A 15,466-nucleotide genomic window follows, 5' to 3' on the forward strand; every position below is an offset into this window, starting at 1 on the left:
TGCAAGTAGATAAATAGGGACTGCTTACCAGCGGGAAGGTAAAGGGTGTTTCCGTGTGCGGCTCTGGCTCTGGCCAGAGCAGCGATGTCACGCTGGCCACGTGACCCGGAAGTGTCTCCGGACAGCGCTGGCCCCTGGCCTCTTAAGTGAGATGGGCGCACAACCCCAGAGTCTGTCAAGACTGGCCCGTACGGGCAGGGGTACCTTTACCTTTTACCTTTATGGTGTATCCTTTTAGTTGTGTGATTTATTTATTTTTAAGTCAGTATTTCTATTCTAGAGAGCCAGTGTAGTGTAGTGGTTAAGAGCGGTAGACTCATAATCTGGGGAACCGGGTTCGCTTCCCCACTCCTCCACATGCAGCTGCTGGGTGACCTTGGGCTAGTCACACTTCTCTGAAGTCTCTCCGCCTCACTCACCTCACAGAGTGTTTGTTGGGGGGAGGAAGGGAAAGGAGATTGTTAGCCGCTTTGAGACTCCTTCGGGTAGTGATAAAGCGGGATACCAAATCCAAACTCTTCTTAGTTTCGAGCCCCAAGTTGGGTGAAAGATTAATGCTTTGCACAAGGTTTGGACTAGATGACCCTCCTGGTCGCTTCTACAGTTCTATGATTTCTCTTGTCTTCTGTTGTGGAAATCTAAATGGGAAAAGAAGGTGGACCTAGACTAGTGAAGCCTAAAACACAACCCTGCATGTGCCCATGAAGAATTACGTATGGCTGTTACCAAGATTTAAAGCCATGAACTTTTTACTAAGATAACTATGGGCTGGGCATCCTCTCAGCCTAATCTATCCCACAATGGTGTTAGGAGAAAATGAGCAGGCAGAAAACTACTTTGTATTTGTTGGAGAAAGTAGTATTTGGTGGTGGGTTAAAGTGGCATTTAATAATGGTACAATAAAAGATGTCATAGTCTCTGCTGTGTGTGTTTGTTCCTTACCCACATGTGTGCATTTAGGCACCCACATCTGATTTAATAATAATAATAAGGTATAAAAGGTGTACCAGGAAACCTGGTATCTTTTATAGAAGCAATGCATGTGAATATTATTACCATTAAAAGTAGAGTCGAGTTATTAGGCAAACTGCAGTTTTTAATTTTTTAGAGCTAGCAGTGCAAACAGTTCTCTTCCTTGAATGATAACCCCATACACTGCACTGTGCAACACAGTGTACTTGTTTGGTGCATACATTGCCAGCTCATCAGCTGCTTTTCCTTCTGAATGCTGATTTATTCAGGATTAATAATCTAATACCTATTAACAATTAGAAATATTTGAAAAGCATAAAATGTCTTCAGTACAAGAATGGTTACATTTGACTTTTACTAACTTGGTGGATAAGATTATTCTAAATCCAGTTTAAGGAAAGCCATATAAAAAAACACTGCATCAAGAACCACAGGTGAAACCTAGACATTCAAGAGTGCACTACATCTCTTTCAGCTGAATGTACATTTCTAACCACATTCTGAACCCACAAGTAACATGTAAATGCTTTTAAAATGTGTGAATACAGCTGGATTAGGTTACAAACCACTACAACATTTCTTGCAATCTCTGCTGAAGCAATTTGTCTTCTACCCATTTTCTGTACACACAGTAAATTATATACAGTTAGCTATTTTGGAATTGGTATGTACCCAGGATCCTAAGAAGTTTGTTATGTGAATTGACCTTTATTGTAAGTGCCACCAGCAAACAGTTGTACTTTCTGTAGAGGCAGCATCTAGAAATCCTCACAAAGATATGAGTATATGGTATGTTGTGTGGGAGGTATATTCATAGCTGTCAACTTTCCCCCTTTTTTAAGGGAAATTCCCTTATTCCGAATAGGATCCCTCGCAAGAAAAGGGGAAAGTTGACAGCTATGGGTATATTTAAAATAGAGTAGGAGAGAAGCTTGAACAAAGAAACTGAAAATTGGTTGGAGCAAAGCATATGAGACATAGAGCAACATAGTTTGCTGTGCACGAGAGGGTTATATGCAGTAAGCAGGTAAAAGATATGTTAGGATCCAAAAGGCTTCATTTAAAGATACTATGTGTCTTTTTTGTAGCTTCATCCTTCCTCTGGATAAGCTGCCCTGACAGCTCTGGAACAGCATGTTGGAACTTAGTCTGATCCAGCTGGGCTCTTCTTATGCATAAAGTGTAGAGCTTTCAGGCTGCTGGTGAGAAGAATTGCATCTTTGAATACTTCTCTAATTAAAAACAGGAACCATTTCACATAGAAACATAGTCTGTTAGGGAGACTGTGAGGCATGATAAACCCTTTCCCCTGACATGCTACTTTTCCATGTAAACGATTCCCCCCACATGGGGAAACATTAGAAGTGCAACATGTACACACCCATTGCTAGCCTAAAGTGGTATATGTTGCCCTTAAGCAGATCATTTACACTAAAGCACTATTTGATCTTTCAATAGATTTCACATTACGCCTACCCAGTTTTGCAGGTAAATGAAAGTATGTGTTGGAAAAATATTGAGGTGGTCAGAATAGTATATGGACAGACTTAAAACGAAGAGATTTGGACATAACGCCTGGTACAATTGGCAGAAAGCCAGATTTCCTCCATTTTGGGACATGTAGCTTATAATTTCAGTCATGAAGAAACAAAAGCGAAAGACATGGAAAAAAATAAACACCCACACAGGAACATATTGTTTACTTTAACTTGCTTGCTAGATGAACTCGGAGGCTGTGAAAAATGAACGAAGGATTAACATCGGATTGATTTATGGGAATCACCAGGACTAACTTAGAAGCAGAACAAATGTGAGATGATCGCCACCCCCTGACCTAAGAGCATGGGAAGTCAAACAAAGATTTATAAATTGGCATAATATTTGGACTGTTTGATTATTTTATAATTTGGAATGTTTTTAATGTGGCTTTTATTGGATTGTTAAATTTTAAAAAAGAAGTAAGCCCCACCAACTTCAGTTGGACTTGCCCCTAAGTAAGGATTGTGTATAGGACTGTAGCTTCAGCCAGGGCTATTTCAGATGTCTCCCATCCCACACAAGCACTTACACATAAGGAAACATGGAAGTGTGTGAAACAGCCCACATGGCAGCTGAAATCACCCATTTGCTCATTGGGAAGATCTTCCTCCTCCCAAGTCAAAGCTTTTTCTGCTTTTCCAACGCAGCATTTTAATGAAGTTAAGACTCGCACTGAAAACCTTATCGTGCTGAAAAACCATTTTGTAGAAGGTATCGATAGGCAGGTCTCCATTTGGATCAGCATATTTCAGTGTTGTAATTGGAGTGTATAATGTGTTGGTCTGGTGGCGAAAAGGAGGATTTTCGGCCAGAATTATCTTCACTGTATGCTGTAAGGATGAGAAGAGAAGGCATGATAACATTCTGGAATTGCACCAGACTGAGTATGTGTGTAAATATATTTGGAAGTGGGGGTGGAGAACGCAAAGAGAAAAAACTCTGGGGAATAAAATCAGCAGTTTAACTCAATATTGCTGTTTGGGTTGCTTACATTGTTCCAGCAATGATGTTTTGCAAGTGAGCTTACTGGAAGAGCAGGAACAGTTTAAACACACACACACACACACACACACACACACACACACACACACACACCTCGGACTATTTTTAATCTGAAACTGCTATATCAGTGACACTCTCAGAACATTCCTTCAAGATAAGTGTCCCCTACCAGTAATAGAGTACTCCTGGTTTCAAATGTGTTATTTGTTTCTGGAAAAATTGAGACCGAAGAAATGGAATGAAGCTTCCACTATCACCCGCCCACTCACCACCAATCACAGCCGTTGCTAACAATCGCCAAAGTTATTGGCCACTGCCAATCTCCCGTCCACTCACCACCACAAACGCCAATCCCCCGCACACTTACTTGCCACCAAATGTGTTTTCGCCAGTCATCGCCAACAATCGCTAAAGTTATTGAGCTTTTTTGGGGGGTCACAACTGATCCCCTGCCCGCCCACTTGCTGCAGAAAATCGCCACCATACCCCACTCTGCATTCAGTATCCGTGTATAAGACGACCCCCAATTTTTGCCTAACGTTTTAAGGCAAAAAACATCATCTTATACACGGAAAAATAGGGTACATAACATAGTAACACACACACACACACAAACCACCGTTTAAAAAGGTCATAGACTGTGAATTAGTCAAAAACCTGGGAGAAGAGGAATGTTTTTGCCTGGCGCCTAAAGATATGCAATGAAGATATTATCCACTTGAGCTCATCCTGAACATGCAAGTGATTTCGGTAAGATGCTCAGACAAAGGTTGGCCCATTGCCTAGTTACATTTGGCGTTGGCTAGACTCTTCCTGGCTAAAATGTTATTACTCACATTAACAGAGCCTTGTGAGTACAGATATTTTTAGACTTGGCTGTCACTTCCCCCCACTTTCATTGGATTGTAATTTCATCAGAAGCTGATGCTGAGCAATTGCCAGTCGCATAATGTCTCAAGGCTGGCGAACCATAATTATGTAACCCAGTCTTAAATTCCACAAAAACCTTCCAATGCATTACCTCTGCTATGTCTTCAGCTGTTTGTCCCAGGGTCTGGAAAATTTGCTTGTAATTTTTCAGGTAAATATTTACAAACATGTCTGCTGTTTCTTTATCTGCAGCCGAAAGATCCATGTTCATCCCATCTTCAAACACTTTTCTTTCAAACTCTGTAACCACGGGCCCTGGTTCTATTAAACTTAGACTGTTTGGGAAAATAAAGAAAAAGGATATATTGTGTAAGTCAACTACTATACGCATAAGATGGTAGATGCAAACCCTTAGTTACTGGGCATAAATTGGCAAAGAGTAAAGCCATGCTTGATTTTAGCATTAATTTTAATCCATATCCAGAAGTGAACATTCAAAACGACAAGTTTGTTTTCTTGCATTTGCATCTTGCATTTCACCCTTGGACATCTTTAGTAAAAGGCAAAAGATTTATACGACCTGAAGATTGTATACGAGTGGTATAACGTGGTTTCCAGACCAGGGATCGGAAACCTAAGGGGATCGTTTAACTGGCTCATGAGCTGCCCCCCAAATTGAGCCCCCTGATCGGCGAGTCCCCGCGAGCTGCACTAAACCGGCGCAGCACGGCACGGGGACTCATTTCCGTGGCACTGGAAATCGCGTGCACGATCCAGCCCACAGAGGAATCTCCGTTGGAGTGAACCGGCCCAGGCGGGGTAAACCTTGCAGACCCCTGTCCTAGACACTCTGCCAGTCAACATCCATCTGTCTCAAGAAACAATGGAGTGCACCTCCTGGGGTGAAGTTAAACAGCTGCTTTAGCAGCACTGAAGTAAATTTAAGTTAAAGTAATAAATGAGCCAGGCTGATACTTACTTAAGTTTAAACTTGAGTGCTTGTATGGCTAAACTTTCACAGAATCCTTCCACCGCAAATTTAGATGCAGCATAAACATCATTGAACAAAATCCCTATAGATTAAAAAAAAATTAAAAAAATAGTGAGTTGCTAATCTTAACATACCCTGGGCTGATGATGAAACCATTGTGTAAGAGTCTCCTGTGTACTATACACAACATCAGATCAACATCATTTTAGGCTGTCAGCATTACAAATGCTTTTTTATTTAATGAAAATTAGAGTGAATCACTGTCAAGGCCCAGAAGAAGGAACAACGAACGGACATTTATTTTGCCCCTCTTTCACCTCTTGCCCAAAAGATTTTGCGACAAAGCTCATTTACTAAATGGGATGAATGCACATGCCATCCTTCTTTCAAATCGCATCCAGTTTTCAGGAAAGGGGATGGAAAGGCACCAGATGGTTCCCATCCCTTAGGTTAGGCAAATGTTTCTAAGTCCATGCAAACCGAAAGCGTTTCAGATAACATTTTGGATAACACGCAGGCAAGTAAACTTCAGTCTTGCCGTTGCTTCACCATAAATCTCCAGCCCAGTCCTTTCTCCCAGAAGGGCTTGACACAACACTTCTGTACAGTCTTTGCTGTTGCTACACACTGTGGCACAACTCCATTGACACAATGTTCTGGGTTACAATGCCACAAATAAGGGCATTGTGTTGCAAGAGCAGACTTTGCTCTTTAGCTGCAGATTGCAGCTCAGTTGCCTATAGGACTAAAATCATTGTCGTCATTGATCTTGTTTCTTGCCCGAAAACCACAAGCCAGATATCTGGCATTCCTTTACTTGAATAAGGGAGGGAGGAAAAGCCACAAAAATCACTTTCTGCTGAATCAGGAGCAGAAGTAACCAGGGCTGAGATGTTTCAGCGTTAGCAAAACTTCAGCTGATGCCAGTGTTAAAAACTGAGGTATGAAAGCTAGGAACTAAATGGCATCTTAAATCTAGGTTATGGGCGCAACAATGGAATGTCTAGGCACATTTTTGTAACAAGAACATAAAGCTGAAAATGAATGAACTGCAGCTAAAACATTATGTTCATTTTTCACATGATCTAGTCCTTCTCCTGCCCACCCCCCTAATATTCTACGAGGGTCTTTTCTCCAGTCTTCCATGAGTAGCTGGAAGTGGGGAGACAGAAAGAGGTCCTCCTTCCCTTCCACTCTGCAATTTTAATCTGAAATCTTGGGTGCAGTTCTGCGCCCAGAGCTCAGAAACTGCTTGTGCTAATGAAACTCCCTGATGCAAAATGCGCCGTCCTAGAACAATGGGAGTTTCAAACACTGGCTGAGGCAGAATTACCGTATTTTTCGCTCTATAAGACGCACCAGACCATAAGACGCACCTAGTTTTTGGAGGAGGAAAACAAGAAAAAAAATATTCTGAATCTCAGAAGCCAGAACAGCAAGAGGGATCGCTGCGCAGCGAAAGCAGCAATCCCTCTTGCTGTTCTGGCTTCTGTGATAGCTGCACAGCCTGCATTAGCTCCATAAGACGCACACACATTTCCCCTTACTTTTTAGGAGAGAAAAAGTGAGTCTTATAGAGCAAAAAAATACGGTAATTCTGGGGAAGCACAAAGGGCAAATCTAAAGCTAGTGTTGCCACTTAAAATGGGACAAAAATGTAGGATGAGATGGCTCTTGAATATGGGAACATAAGAGCCTTCTGGATCATTGAGTCCAGCATCCTGGTCTCACTGTGGCTAACCAGACGCCTATGTTAGATGCTCATAACCGGGAGCCTATTACAAGAGTCCTCTCCTGCGGTTTCCAGCAACTGACATTCAGAAGCATAACTACCTCCATCTGTGGGATCAGAGCATAGCCATCATTAAACTGCAATACACGCTGCAGTAACTAATTAGATGCAATATTACTTTGCCTTGTACTCCCATGACACTGCTAATAATCACGATATGGCCGCTTTTTCTCTTCTTCATGTCGGGTAAAATCTCCTTCAGCAGTCGGACCAGCCCAAAGAAGTTTGTATCCATCACGTTTTGCATCTCTTTGATGGTCTGGCATTCAATAGGTCCAATGAGTCCCATGCCGGCATTGCTAACTGTATAAATGCAAAAGAACAACAACAACGACCAGCCATCACTTGCCACTCAAGTTGCTCTTATTCTTTTCATGTGCAACAAACGTGTGGGACCACCTATTAACCCAGGTCTCTGGCCAGTTTACAACAATAAATAAAAAATGTAAAACAATAAGCACCATTGCAAATCAGCATCAAAATGCTAGTATGAACACAGCAGCATAAAATCATTTTAAAACAAGGGGCGGAAATTAAGAGCATGAAATGTGTAACTTGAAAGGGGAATAAAAATCTTTTCCTTGGCTGCCTAAAAGACTATAATGTAGGTACCGTTAAGCCTTTATGGGGAGGGTATTCCATAAACTGGGATGCAGGTGGTGCTGTGCGTTAAACCACAGAGCCTAGGGCGTGCCAATCAGAAGGTCGGCAGGGGTGAGCTCCCGTTGCTCGGTCCCTGCTCCTGCCAACCTAGCAGTTCGAAAGCACGTCAAAGTGCAAGTAGATAAATAGGGACCGCTGCGGCAGGAAGGTAAACGGCGTTTCCGTGCGCTGCTCTGGTTCGCCAGAAGCGGCTTAGTCATGCTGGCCACATGAACCGGAAGCTGTACGCCGGCTCCCTCAGCCAGTAAAGTGAGATGAGCGCCACAACCCCAGAGTTGTCCACGACTGGACCTAATGGTCAGGGGTCCCTTTACCTTAGGGTAGTAATACAACCAGGAGCTCCCAGAACAGGCCAGTTATTGTGAGGATGAAATGAGTAGGAAGAGAACTACCTTGAGCTCTTTGGAGGATTGGTGGGATAGAAATGTAACAAATATTAAATATTACATTAAAATATATACATAAAATGAATGTTCCATTGGTATTTATTACTTGCCTAGGACATCAATACGCCTTCCTGGGATGCTACTGACACACATTTTAATAGATTCATCACTGCACACATCCAGCTGTTTAATCTCTAAGGTGTTTCCAACAGTATTGCCTGCAGCTTCTATCAGTTTATCCTGTTTGGCCAGATCCCGCATTGTAGCATAAACTGCAAAAAAAAAAGGAGGAAAATAAATATCACAAACAGCAGTATTTAGCCTTTCCTTTCAGAAGGGTTATGAAAATTAAACACCGATTACATAAACCTTCAGCTCCACACTCTAAGGTCATAGAAACCCAACTATATTTCCATTTGATAGAGGCTCCAGATTAGAAGAAAATAAAACAGCATGGTCGGAACCTAACACACAATTAACCCATTGAAACCAACTGGTTGCAGCGTTCAGGGCTTCTTTTTGAACAGACATGTATAGAATTCCACTTCCTGAACACTGCAACCAGTTGGTTTTTCTCTCTTTTTAAAAAATGGCATACTTCCATACAAGTGGATAGAGGATTGTGGCTGTTTTTTAAGAAAAGAGAAAGAAAAATAATCAGCTGACATTAAAAATAGAAATATTCCATCAGTTCTAATTTAAACATATAGATCAAAATAAACAGCTCCTGTGTAGCTTTAAGAGCAAGCCCCACTGAACAGAGTGGGACTTACTTTTTAATAAGCATAGGACCAGGCTGTAAAATAATGGAGGCTAGTGACATTTGGCTTCTCCAAGAAAGAAAAACCCTTACCCTTTTGTTTCTAAAATTAAATTGCAGAGCCTGCAAGGATGCAAAGTTGCATCAAGTCGTGCTATGTAAAGCTTTACTACTGAGCATAGCTCACACTAGGTAATGTTCAGCAACACAGGTGAGCAAAATTAAAGAGAGGTGTTACCTTTGAATCTTTTCTGTTCATCAGTGGCCATTTTTACAGCCAACGCCAGCCCAATTCCTGAGGAGCAACCTGTGATAAGCACAGTTTTCTGAGCCATTGTGGATGGTAGCAGATGCGCTGGAACGTTTCCCTTAGACAGTCTATGGATAGTCTGGTAGCTTTGCAGGACAAAAGCTTAATACTCCCCTGAATGCTTTTATCCACAGGACTTTACGTGTCAGCAAATCTAAAGGTGCATACCTATGCATTACAGAGCTAAGAAGATAATCTCCGTATGGACAGCAATAAACAAAAATAGATGTTTGGGCATGGTTATATATAAAGGTCGCATAATCTGGCTTGATGATGCATTGTAGGGAAGTTAGGCTTCAAGGTTTCAGCAGTTTTTAAACTGAAAAGTTGAACAACAAAATATGAAGGGTGGGTTATTATAATTTAAACAGGTAACAGGACTGGAGATCAACTATACCAAAACCTAGAGGACAATACTTTGCCCAAGTTGTATTTGCAAATTGCATGCATCCTTCAAATAGGTGCTTTAATTTCAAAAGATCTGAGGCAACTCAAAGTCAGTTGCCTCCTTAAAAGAAACTCAATTGGGGCCTTCAGTCTTGACAATTCCTATAACTATCATTGTTGGGCACAAACATTGTGGCCAAATTACATTCTTGCTGAAGCTATCCTTTGTTTCAGGCAGTACTGGTGTTGATGGCTGCTTGGACACTGAAGGACTAGCAGAAACATATCAAGGGGTTCCACAGCAGGGAGACACCGTCAAGGCTATCAAAGAATGTATGGTGGAGGCAGGCCGGGCTGGGGGTTTCTTGGTCTTCCCAATGTAAACATGCGCTATGTAACACTTCACATTCAGCATCTAGAAGAGGAAACAACTTGCCTTCTGTTATGTGTTGCAATATCTGTTTTCTGTTAGATATTCCTGCTGAGATTTTTTAAAATGCCGTGTATTTAAAAAAGAGATTCATCATGCGTAAAGGGGGCTTGTTAGGAGCAAAAGGGCATATGTAATAGCCCTTGATTTGAACATTATTGCTAAGGGAGAGGCAGACATGAAAGGCTTATAGAATTATGAATAGCATGGCTTGCCCAGAGATACATTCCTCTGATCTCTTTCTCATAACTGTGGGTCACCCGATAATATTAATTTGCATTGGGTTCAGAAAAACAAAAGGAAGGACTTATCCACACAACACAATCCCAAAATTCACAAGGTAAGTTGGTGCCTTTCAGTTTTTTAAAAAAATAAAAATTGGACAAATTTATGGATTTTTCCCCTCACATGGTAACTATAGTAGTGGATATGTAACAGAAAAGCCAAGTAACACAATGTGTATTGTTTGTTTATTAATTCAATAATAATACATTTAGATGAAATATTCAAGTATCAGGAAAATAGTTTTTTTAAAAATCCAGATCCTTCAGATTTCTCTTTAAGAGAAAAAAAAACACACCACACCTTTATTACTGTACAAATTACTTCAAAGCAGTAATAAAAAAATAGAATTGGGATAAATAGGAAGGGATTATGAGTCACTATGTTTCTCACATATATACAGGGTATGTATAAAATGGCACATCATTATATTCATGAAGACAATAAATCCATCTGTGGTTGACTGCTTGCCAGCACACTGTTACTTCACAATCTTTGTGCCTGAAACAGATATTAACATAGGCATTAACTAATGTGAAATTAATGCAGACCTCAAGTTCTAGTTAAAATGAATTACTGGTCTCACACTAAGTACTTGAACAAGCATAATAATTACCCAACTGCCCTCCCCTTATTTGATACAGAGAAGGCCTTTGATAGGATCCTATGGTCTTCCTGGGTAATTTACAAATAGGATACTTTCCCCCGCCCCCCTCATTCCTGGTAAGAAATGGAATAAGCCTTAATTTTTTATTTGTGTTTGGAACCTCTGACCTGTGCAACCCATGGATATACAGTAGTGAGATCAGCAGTATCCATGCAGCTGTTAGGGAACAAGAGATAGTCTTATTTGTGGATGACATGCTACTCACTATCACAAACCCAGAGAGATCCATCCCTACCCTGACAGCTCTCATAAATGATTTTGGACACCTCTTGGGATACAGCATTAACTGGTCTAAATCAGAACTTATGCACTTGATGATATCCTATTATCTATCAAAAGCATTCCATTACATTATTCATAATGCTCTATTTGCAATTACAATCAGGTAAAAACTAGTCCAGAAGAAAATTCCTCAAAACGGTTTTCAGGTTTAGGCTGCACTCCTACGCACACTCACCTGATAGGTAAGCATTGAACAGTGGAACTTACTTCCAGTGGCGTAGCGTGGGGGGTGCAGGGGGGGCCAGCCACACCGGGCGCAACATTTGGGGGGGGCGCGCTCACACTCGCAGCTTTCTGCCCCTACCTGGCTCACTCACTCTCTCTCACAGTGCTGGCTATGCGAATCCGATCCGAGCTGCTGGGTCGCCGCCCACTGTGGAGATGGAGGGTGCCAGGCGTGCGTTGCGGTGCGGAGCGGAGCGAGAGCGAGGGAGGGACTATCTGGGGGAGGGACAGTGCAGCAGCCGCCCAGCGCAGCGCTGAGCGTGGGAGAGAACCACACCCGACCAGTCCAGGCAGCAGCAAGAAGCTGGCAGCGGCGGCAGGTTAGGGGTTAGGGGCGCAAATTACTTGCCTTGCCCCGGGTTAGGGGGCACAAATTACTTGCCTTGCCCCGGGTGCTGACAACCCACGCTACGCCGCTGCTTACTTCTGCAAAGGATCATGCTTTTTATTTTTGATTGAGCTCGTGTCCTTAAAAAAAAAGGGGGGGGACCCTATATGCACTCTTGATACATTTGTAAAGTCTGTCCACATCTTAGTAGTCATGCTTGCTCCACAAAATGTAACTCAAAGAGGAAACAATATTATCATTTCCCTGCCCCAACTCCAGACAAAGTGCACTGTCTCCTATTTGCCTAAGAAATACTATGGTACAGAAATACATACTTGAATTGTCCTTTACATCAGGTGAAAATTATGGAGAATTTTCAGAACTCATCTCTTTGTTGATATATTTTAGCATGCCACTAAGAGTTTGGAAGTCACTGCTATCACAAGTCTCATCCTCTTCCACAATGTGTGTCAAAGGATCAAAGGAGGATTCATTTGGACTTTTTGGCGAGTCGTGAATTGTGTCTTTTGGCTTCCTACAAATTACCAAAGAATTGGTTGTAAAAATGTTTTTCGGTTTTAATAGATTTCCATCATCTTTAAAACTTGGATCATTAGCGCTTGCAGATTTTCTCTGAGAATGCCTGTCAAAGTCTGGCTCTTGATCTAACCATTGATGAGTGGATATGCTTTGTGGGGCTGATAGTTGCTTGATGCTTTCTGTTCTTTCGTGACCTGCAATTCTAGCTTGTAGTCTTGTTACTTCAGATTCCTAAAAATGTAACAAAAACAAATAACTCAACACTTTTATTAAGAAAATATTATGTCTTTCATATTAGCTTAGCACTGCATTCGGTGACAATGTTTTCAGCATTTCCCTTCATTGGCTGCCATCTACAGAGGGCAGGAAGACACTGAACATGATTGGGCTTCCTATTTTTTATTCTAGATATTATCCAGGAAATGGGAAGACATAGGTCAACAACAGCCACCCCCTAAAAATGTCTAGTCAGGCTCCAAACCAGGGGAAATTTTTAAGTCCCATAGTTGCATTCCCTGGGGTTGAACACCCATCACGAGTTGAGCTAGAGGCAAAAGTGGATGGAACTCTTAGCAATGGATGGAACTCTTAGCTTTGGATTCTATCATGCAAAAGCCAGAGGTTTGCACACACCCCTACCTTTCCATCTAGCCAAGCAAGAGGCACCATCAAGGACACATTCCAGCCAAGCAAAGGTACTCTAGGAAGATACAGAGTACGGCCACTGAGAGGCAGGTTCTGGGGAGACAGGATGTGGTCTGGGGAGAGTCTCAGTAGCCAAATAGGCTCGGAGGACCATCTTTGGCCCTCAAGTCTCACAAAAGCCTAATTGCTAATAATCTTTGGTAGTAAGTATCAGTGAAGTTGGATAATTTTATTAATTTCTCCTTGTACAGGAGATTTTTTTGCCATACTGCCTTGTATGTCAAGAAAACACATTCTTGTGCTTACTCACTTTGAGAAGCAGAGCTTCGTTTGCTGCGTCAATCATGTCATTTCTGGACTGAAGCTGTTCTTGTAGATTACAGACAGTGCCTTGCGCATCTTCCAGGTCTAGCTTCAGCTGCTGCAACTGCCCATAAAGGTGATGAGATTTAGATATCGACTCCTTCCGTTTTGTTTCCTCTGTTTCATGTAAGAGTTTCTGAAGAGATAAAGGTAAGACAACAAAATATATTCAAAACTTTATGATCCGTTTATTTAAACTTATAATAGAGACACGGAACAAACAGCCTTATTAAGCTAATGTCCCAATTGATACATAATTACGGAATTCAAATGACAGTCCCCAAAATCAAATGTTCTGCTGTTAAAGTGACGTCTATCAGTGTTGATTTAGTAATTTAATGAAGGTAGCTAAACTTACGTTTGGGAAGGGATGAGAAAGATGAATGGTCCTGAAGCATTGGGGAAGGCCTATTGCTGAGTAGTACAGCATCTGCTTTGCATGCAGGTCACAGGTTTAATCCCCACCATCTCTAGGTAGGGCTGGGAGAGAACGCTGCCTAAAACCCCGGAGAGCCACTGCCAATCACTGTAGGTTGGCCAATGGACCTTCCTATGTTCTCCCTTATTTGCAATGCCAGAATCAAAAGTTTTCCTTTTAAACCAAGGTGCCAAGCAAAACCTACGGCCAGTCTCTAAAATTCCAAGATAAAAATTAACTGTTCAGTTCTAATACATCTAAAAATACAACACATGTTGGTAAAAGCAATTTTGTTTTTACCTCTGACGTATAAGACTGCTTTAGTGAATGTATTTCTGCTGAGAGCCTCCTAATCTCCGTTTGCATTCTTGCTTCTAACTGGGCTTCCCGTGCCTGAGCTGCCCCTAGTTGTTCTGCCAAATGATTTGTACGACTTTCCTAAAAGGCAGTTATGAAATGAATAATATCAGCAACAATATATTTAAGCATGTAGTATATAGTCCTCCTTCCTCCTTTCCCTTTCTGCTTGCAGGGAACCAATGAACCCCCATTAAAGTGAGGAAGCTGTTGCTGCCCAATACACATTGAATTGGGTACAGGAACACTCCTGTATCGGGCCAATTCTGTTGACAGGAAGAACTATGAAAAACGGTTACTTTTTCATGCGAGAGGTGGTTCACTTCTTCCAGTTCAAGAGAGAGCCTATCCACATCTCTCTGAGCTTGAGCCTGTTGACGGCGACTTTCCAGTAGCTCCAAATGGACCTTTTTCATCTGTTCACGTTCTAGCCTCAGCTGCTGACCCAAATCAAGTATTTCTTTGTGCTGTTCTGCCATGAACCTTTCCTGTTCCTCCACCTTCTAAAAGGGGTAAACAATGTGCATTAACAAAACATAAGCATTTTTACATCCTCCCCCCCCCCCATTTTTAACATACCATTCTGCTGCCATGCCTTATCAGATCCATTATCTAGGTAGCCTTCTGTCCTCGCTATGATAACTAATCAGTAGCATATTAGGAGACTTAAAAGACCACCATGAGAGGAAGGGAAACAAACAATGCCACAATCCTATATAGACACTTACTGTCAAATTGATGGATTAAGAGCACAAAAAGCTGCTTGCATGGGAAGTAATATTTGCTAATTACTTCTTATAAGTGCCCTTGCACTTATAAAAATCTGCTGTGAAGAATGGGAGAGAGAGGTGTGTGTGTATATTCAGCAATAATTAATAATAATAATAAATTCATAAATAAATAAAAATTCAGATACCCCTTGCTTCCTTCAGCAGGAGCCTTCTGTTTACAGAAGAGCAAATCTGGATTCAACTCCTTATGAACAGGAAGCATTTCTCTCTATCCTTTATGGTTTAGGCTGATGAAAAAATCAGATAGTGACTATAGTCACAGACAAAAATCATTATGCAAATAAAAAACTTACTTTCTCAATATCTGTTACTTTTTCCTGTTTTCTTCCAGTTTCCTTTTTAAGACGATTTATCTCTTGATCTTGTTGGAGGATGTTCAACTCTTTCTCCTGAAGTTCACCTTTGGAATGCTGTAGCTTGCTCTCTAAACTCTCAATCTGGCAACAGGGTGTAGGACAGGATTACT

General features: G+C 41.5%; 2 protein-coding genes across 2 annotated transcripts in view; both read right to left on the reverse strand.

Moving 5' to 3' along the window:
- Window positions 1-223: 223 nt before the first annotated feature.
- Window positions 224-9,625, reverse strand: LOC307218806 (retinol dehydrogenase 8-like). The gene is made up of 6 exons (XM_079981686.1): window positions 9,214-9,625; window positions 8,322-8,487; window positions 7,290-7,465; window positions 5,363-5,456; window positions 4,535-4,718; window positions 224-3,341 (listed from the first exon to the last, which is right to left on the reverse strand). The coding sequence occupies exons 1-6, from the start codon at window positions 9,308-9,310 to the stop codon at window positions 3,102-3,104; spliced, it is 957 nt and encodes a 318-aa protein (XP_079837812.1). The 5' UTR covers window positions 9,311-9,625; the 3' UTR covers window positions 224-3,101.
- A 933-nt stretch (window positions 9,626-10,558) lies between these two features.
- Window positions 10,559-15,466, reverse strand: part of CCDC18 (coiled-coil domain containing 18) — a 29,903-nt gene continuing 24,995 nt past the window's right edge. Inside the window, exons 24-29 of the mRNA XM_079981069.1 lie at window positions 15,294-15,437; window positions 14,509-14,712; window positions 14,153-14,290; window positions 13,382-13,570; window positions 12,222-12,657; window positions 10,559-10,885 (exon numbers count right to left, since the gene is read on the reverse strand). Of these exons, the coding sequence (XP_079837195.1) occupies window positions 12,250-12,657; window positions 13,382-13,570; window positions 14,153-14,290; window positions 14,509-14,712; window positions 15,294-15,437 (1,083 nt within the window). The 3' untranslated portion in view covers window positions 10,559-10,885; window positions 12,222-12,249. The remainder of the gene's footprint in view (window positions 10,886-12,221; window positions 12,658-13,381; window positions 13,571-14,152; window positions 14,291-14,508; window positions 14,713-15,293; window positions 15,438-15,466) is intronic.

This window comes from Podarcis cretensis (assembly GCF_951804945.1).
Source record: "Podarcis cretensis genome assembly, chromosome: 6".
In the NCBI taxonomy this organism is placed as follows: Eukaryota; Metazoa; Chordata; class Lepidosauria; order Squamata; family Lacertidae; genus Podarcis; species Podarcis cretensis.

Bases quoted from the DNA above. Each gene is read 5' to 3' on its own strand.
- LOC307218806 (XM_079981686.1), bottom strand. From the start codon at position 9,310: ATGGCTCAGAAAACTGTGCTTATCACAGGTTGCTCCTCAGGAATTGGG. The intron at 8,488-9,213 runs GTAACACCTCTC...TTTTTTTTGCAG, and splicing joins TGAACAGAAAAGATTCAAAG to TTTATGCTACAATGCGGGAT. The intron at 5,457-7,289 runs GCAAAGTAATAT...TTTAATCTATAG, and splicing joins CAGTGTCATGGGAGTACAAG to GGATTTTGTTCAATGATGTT.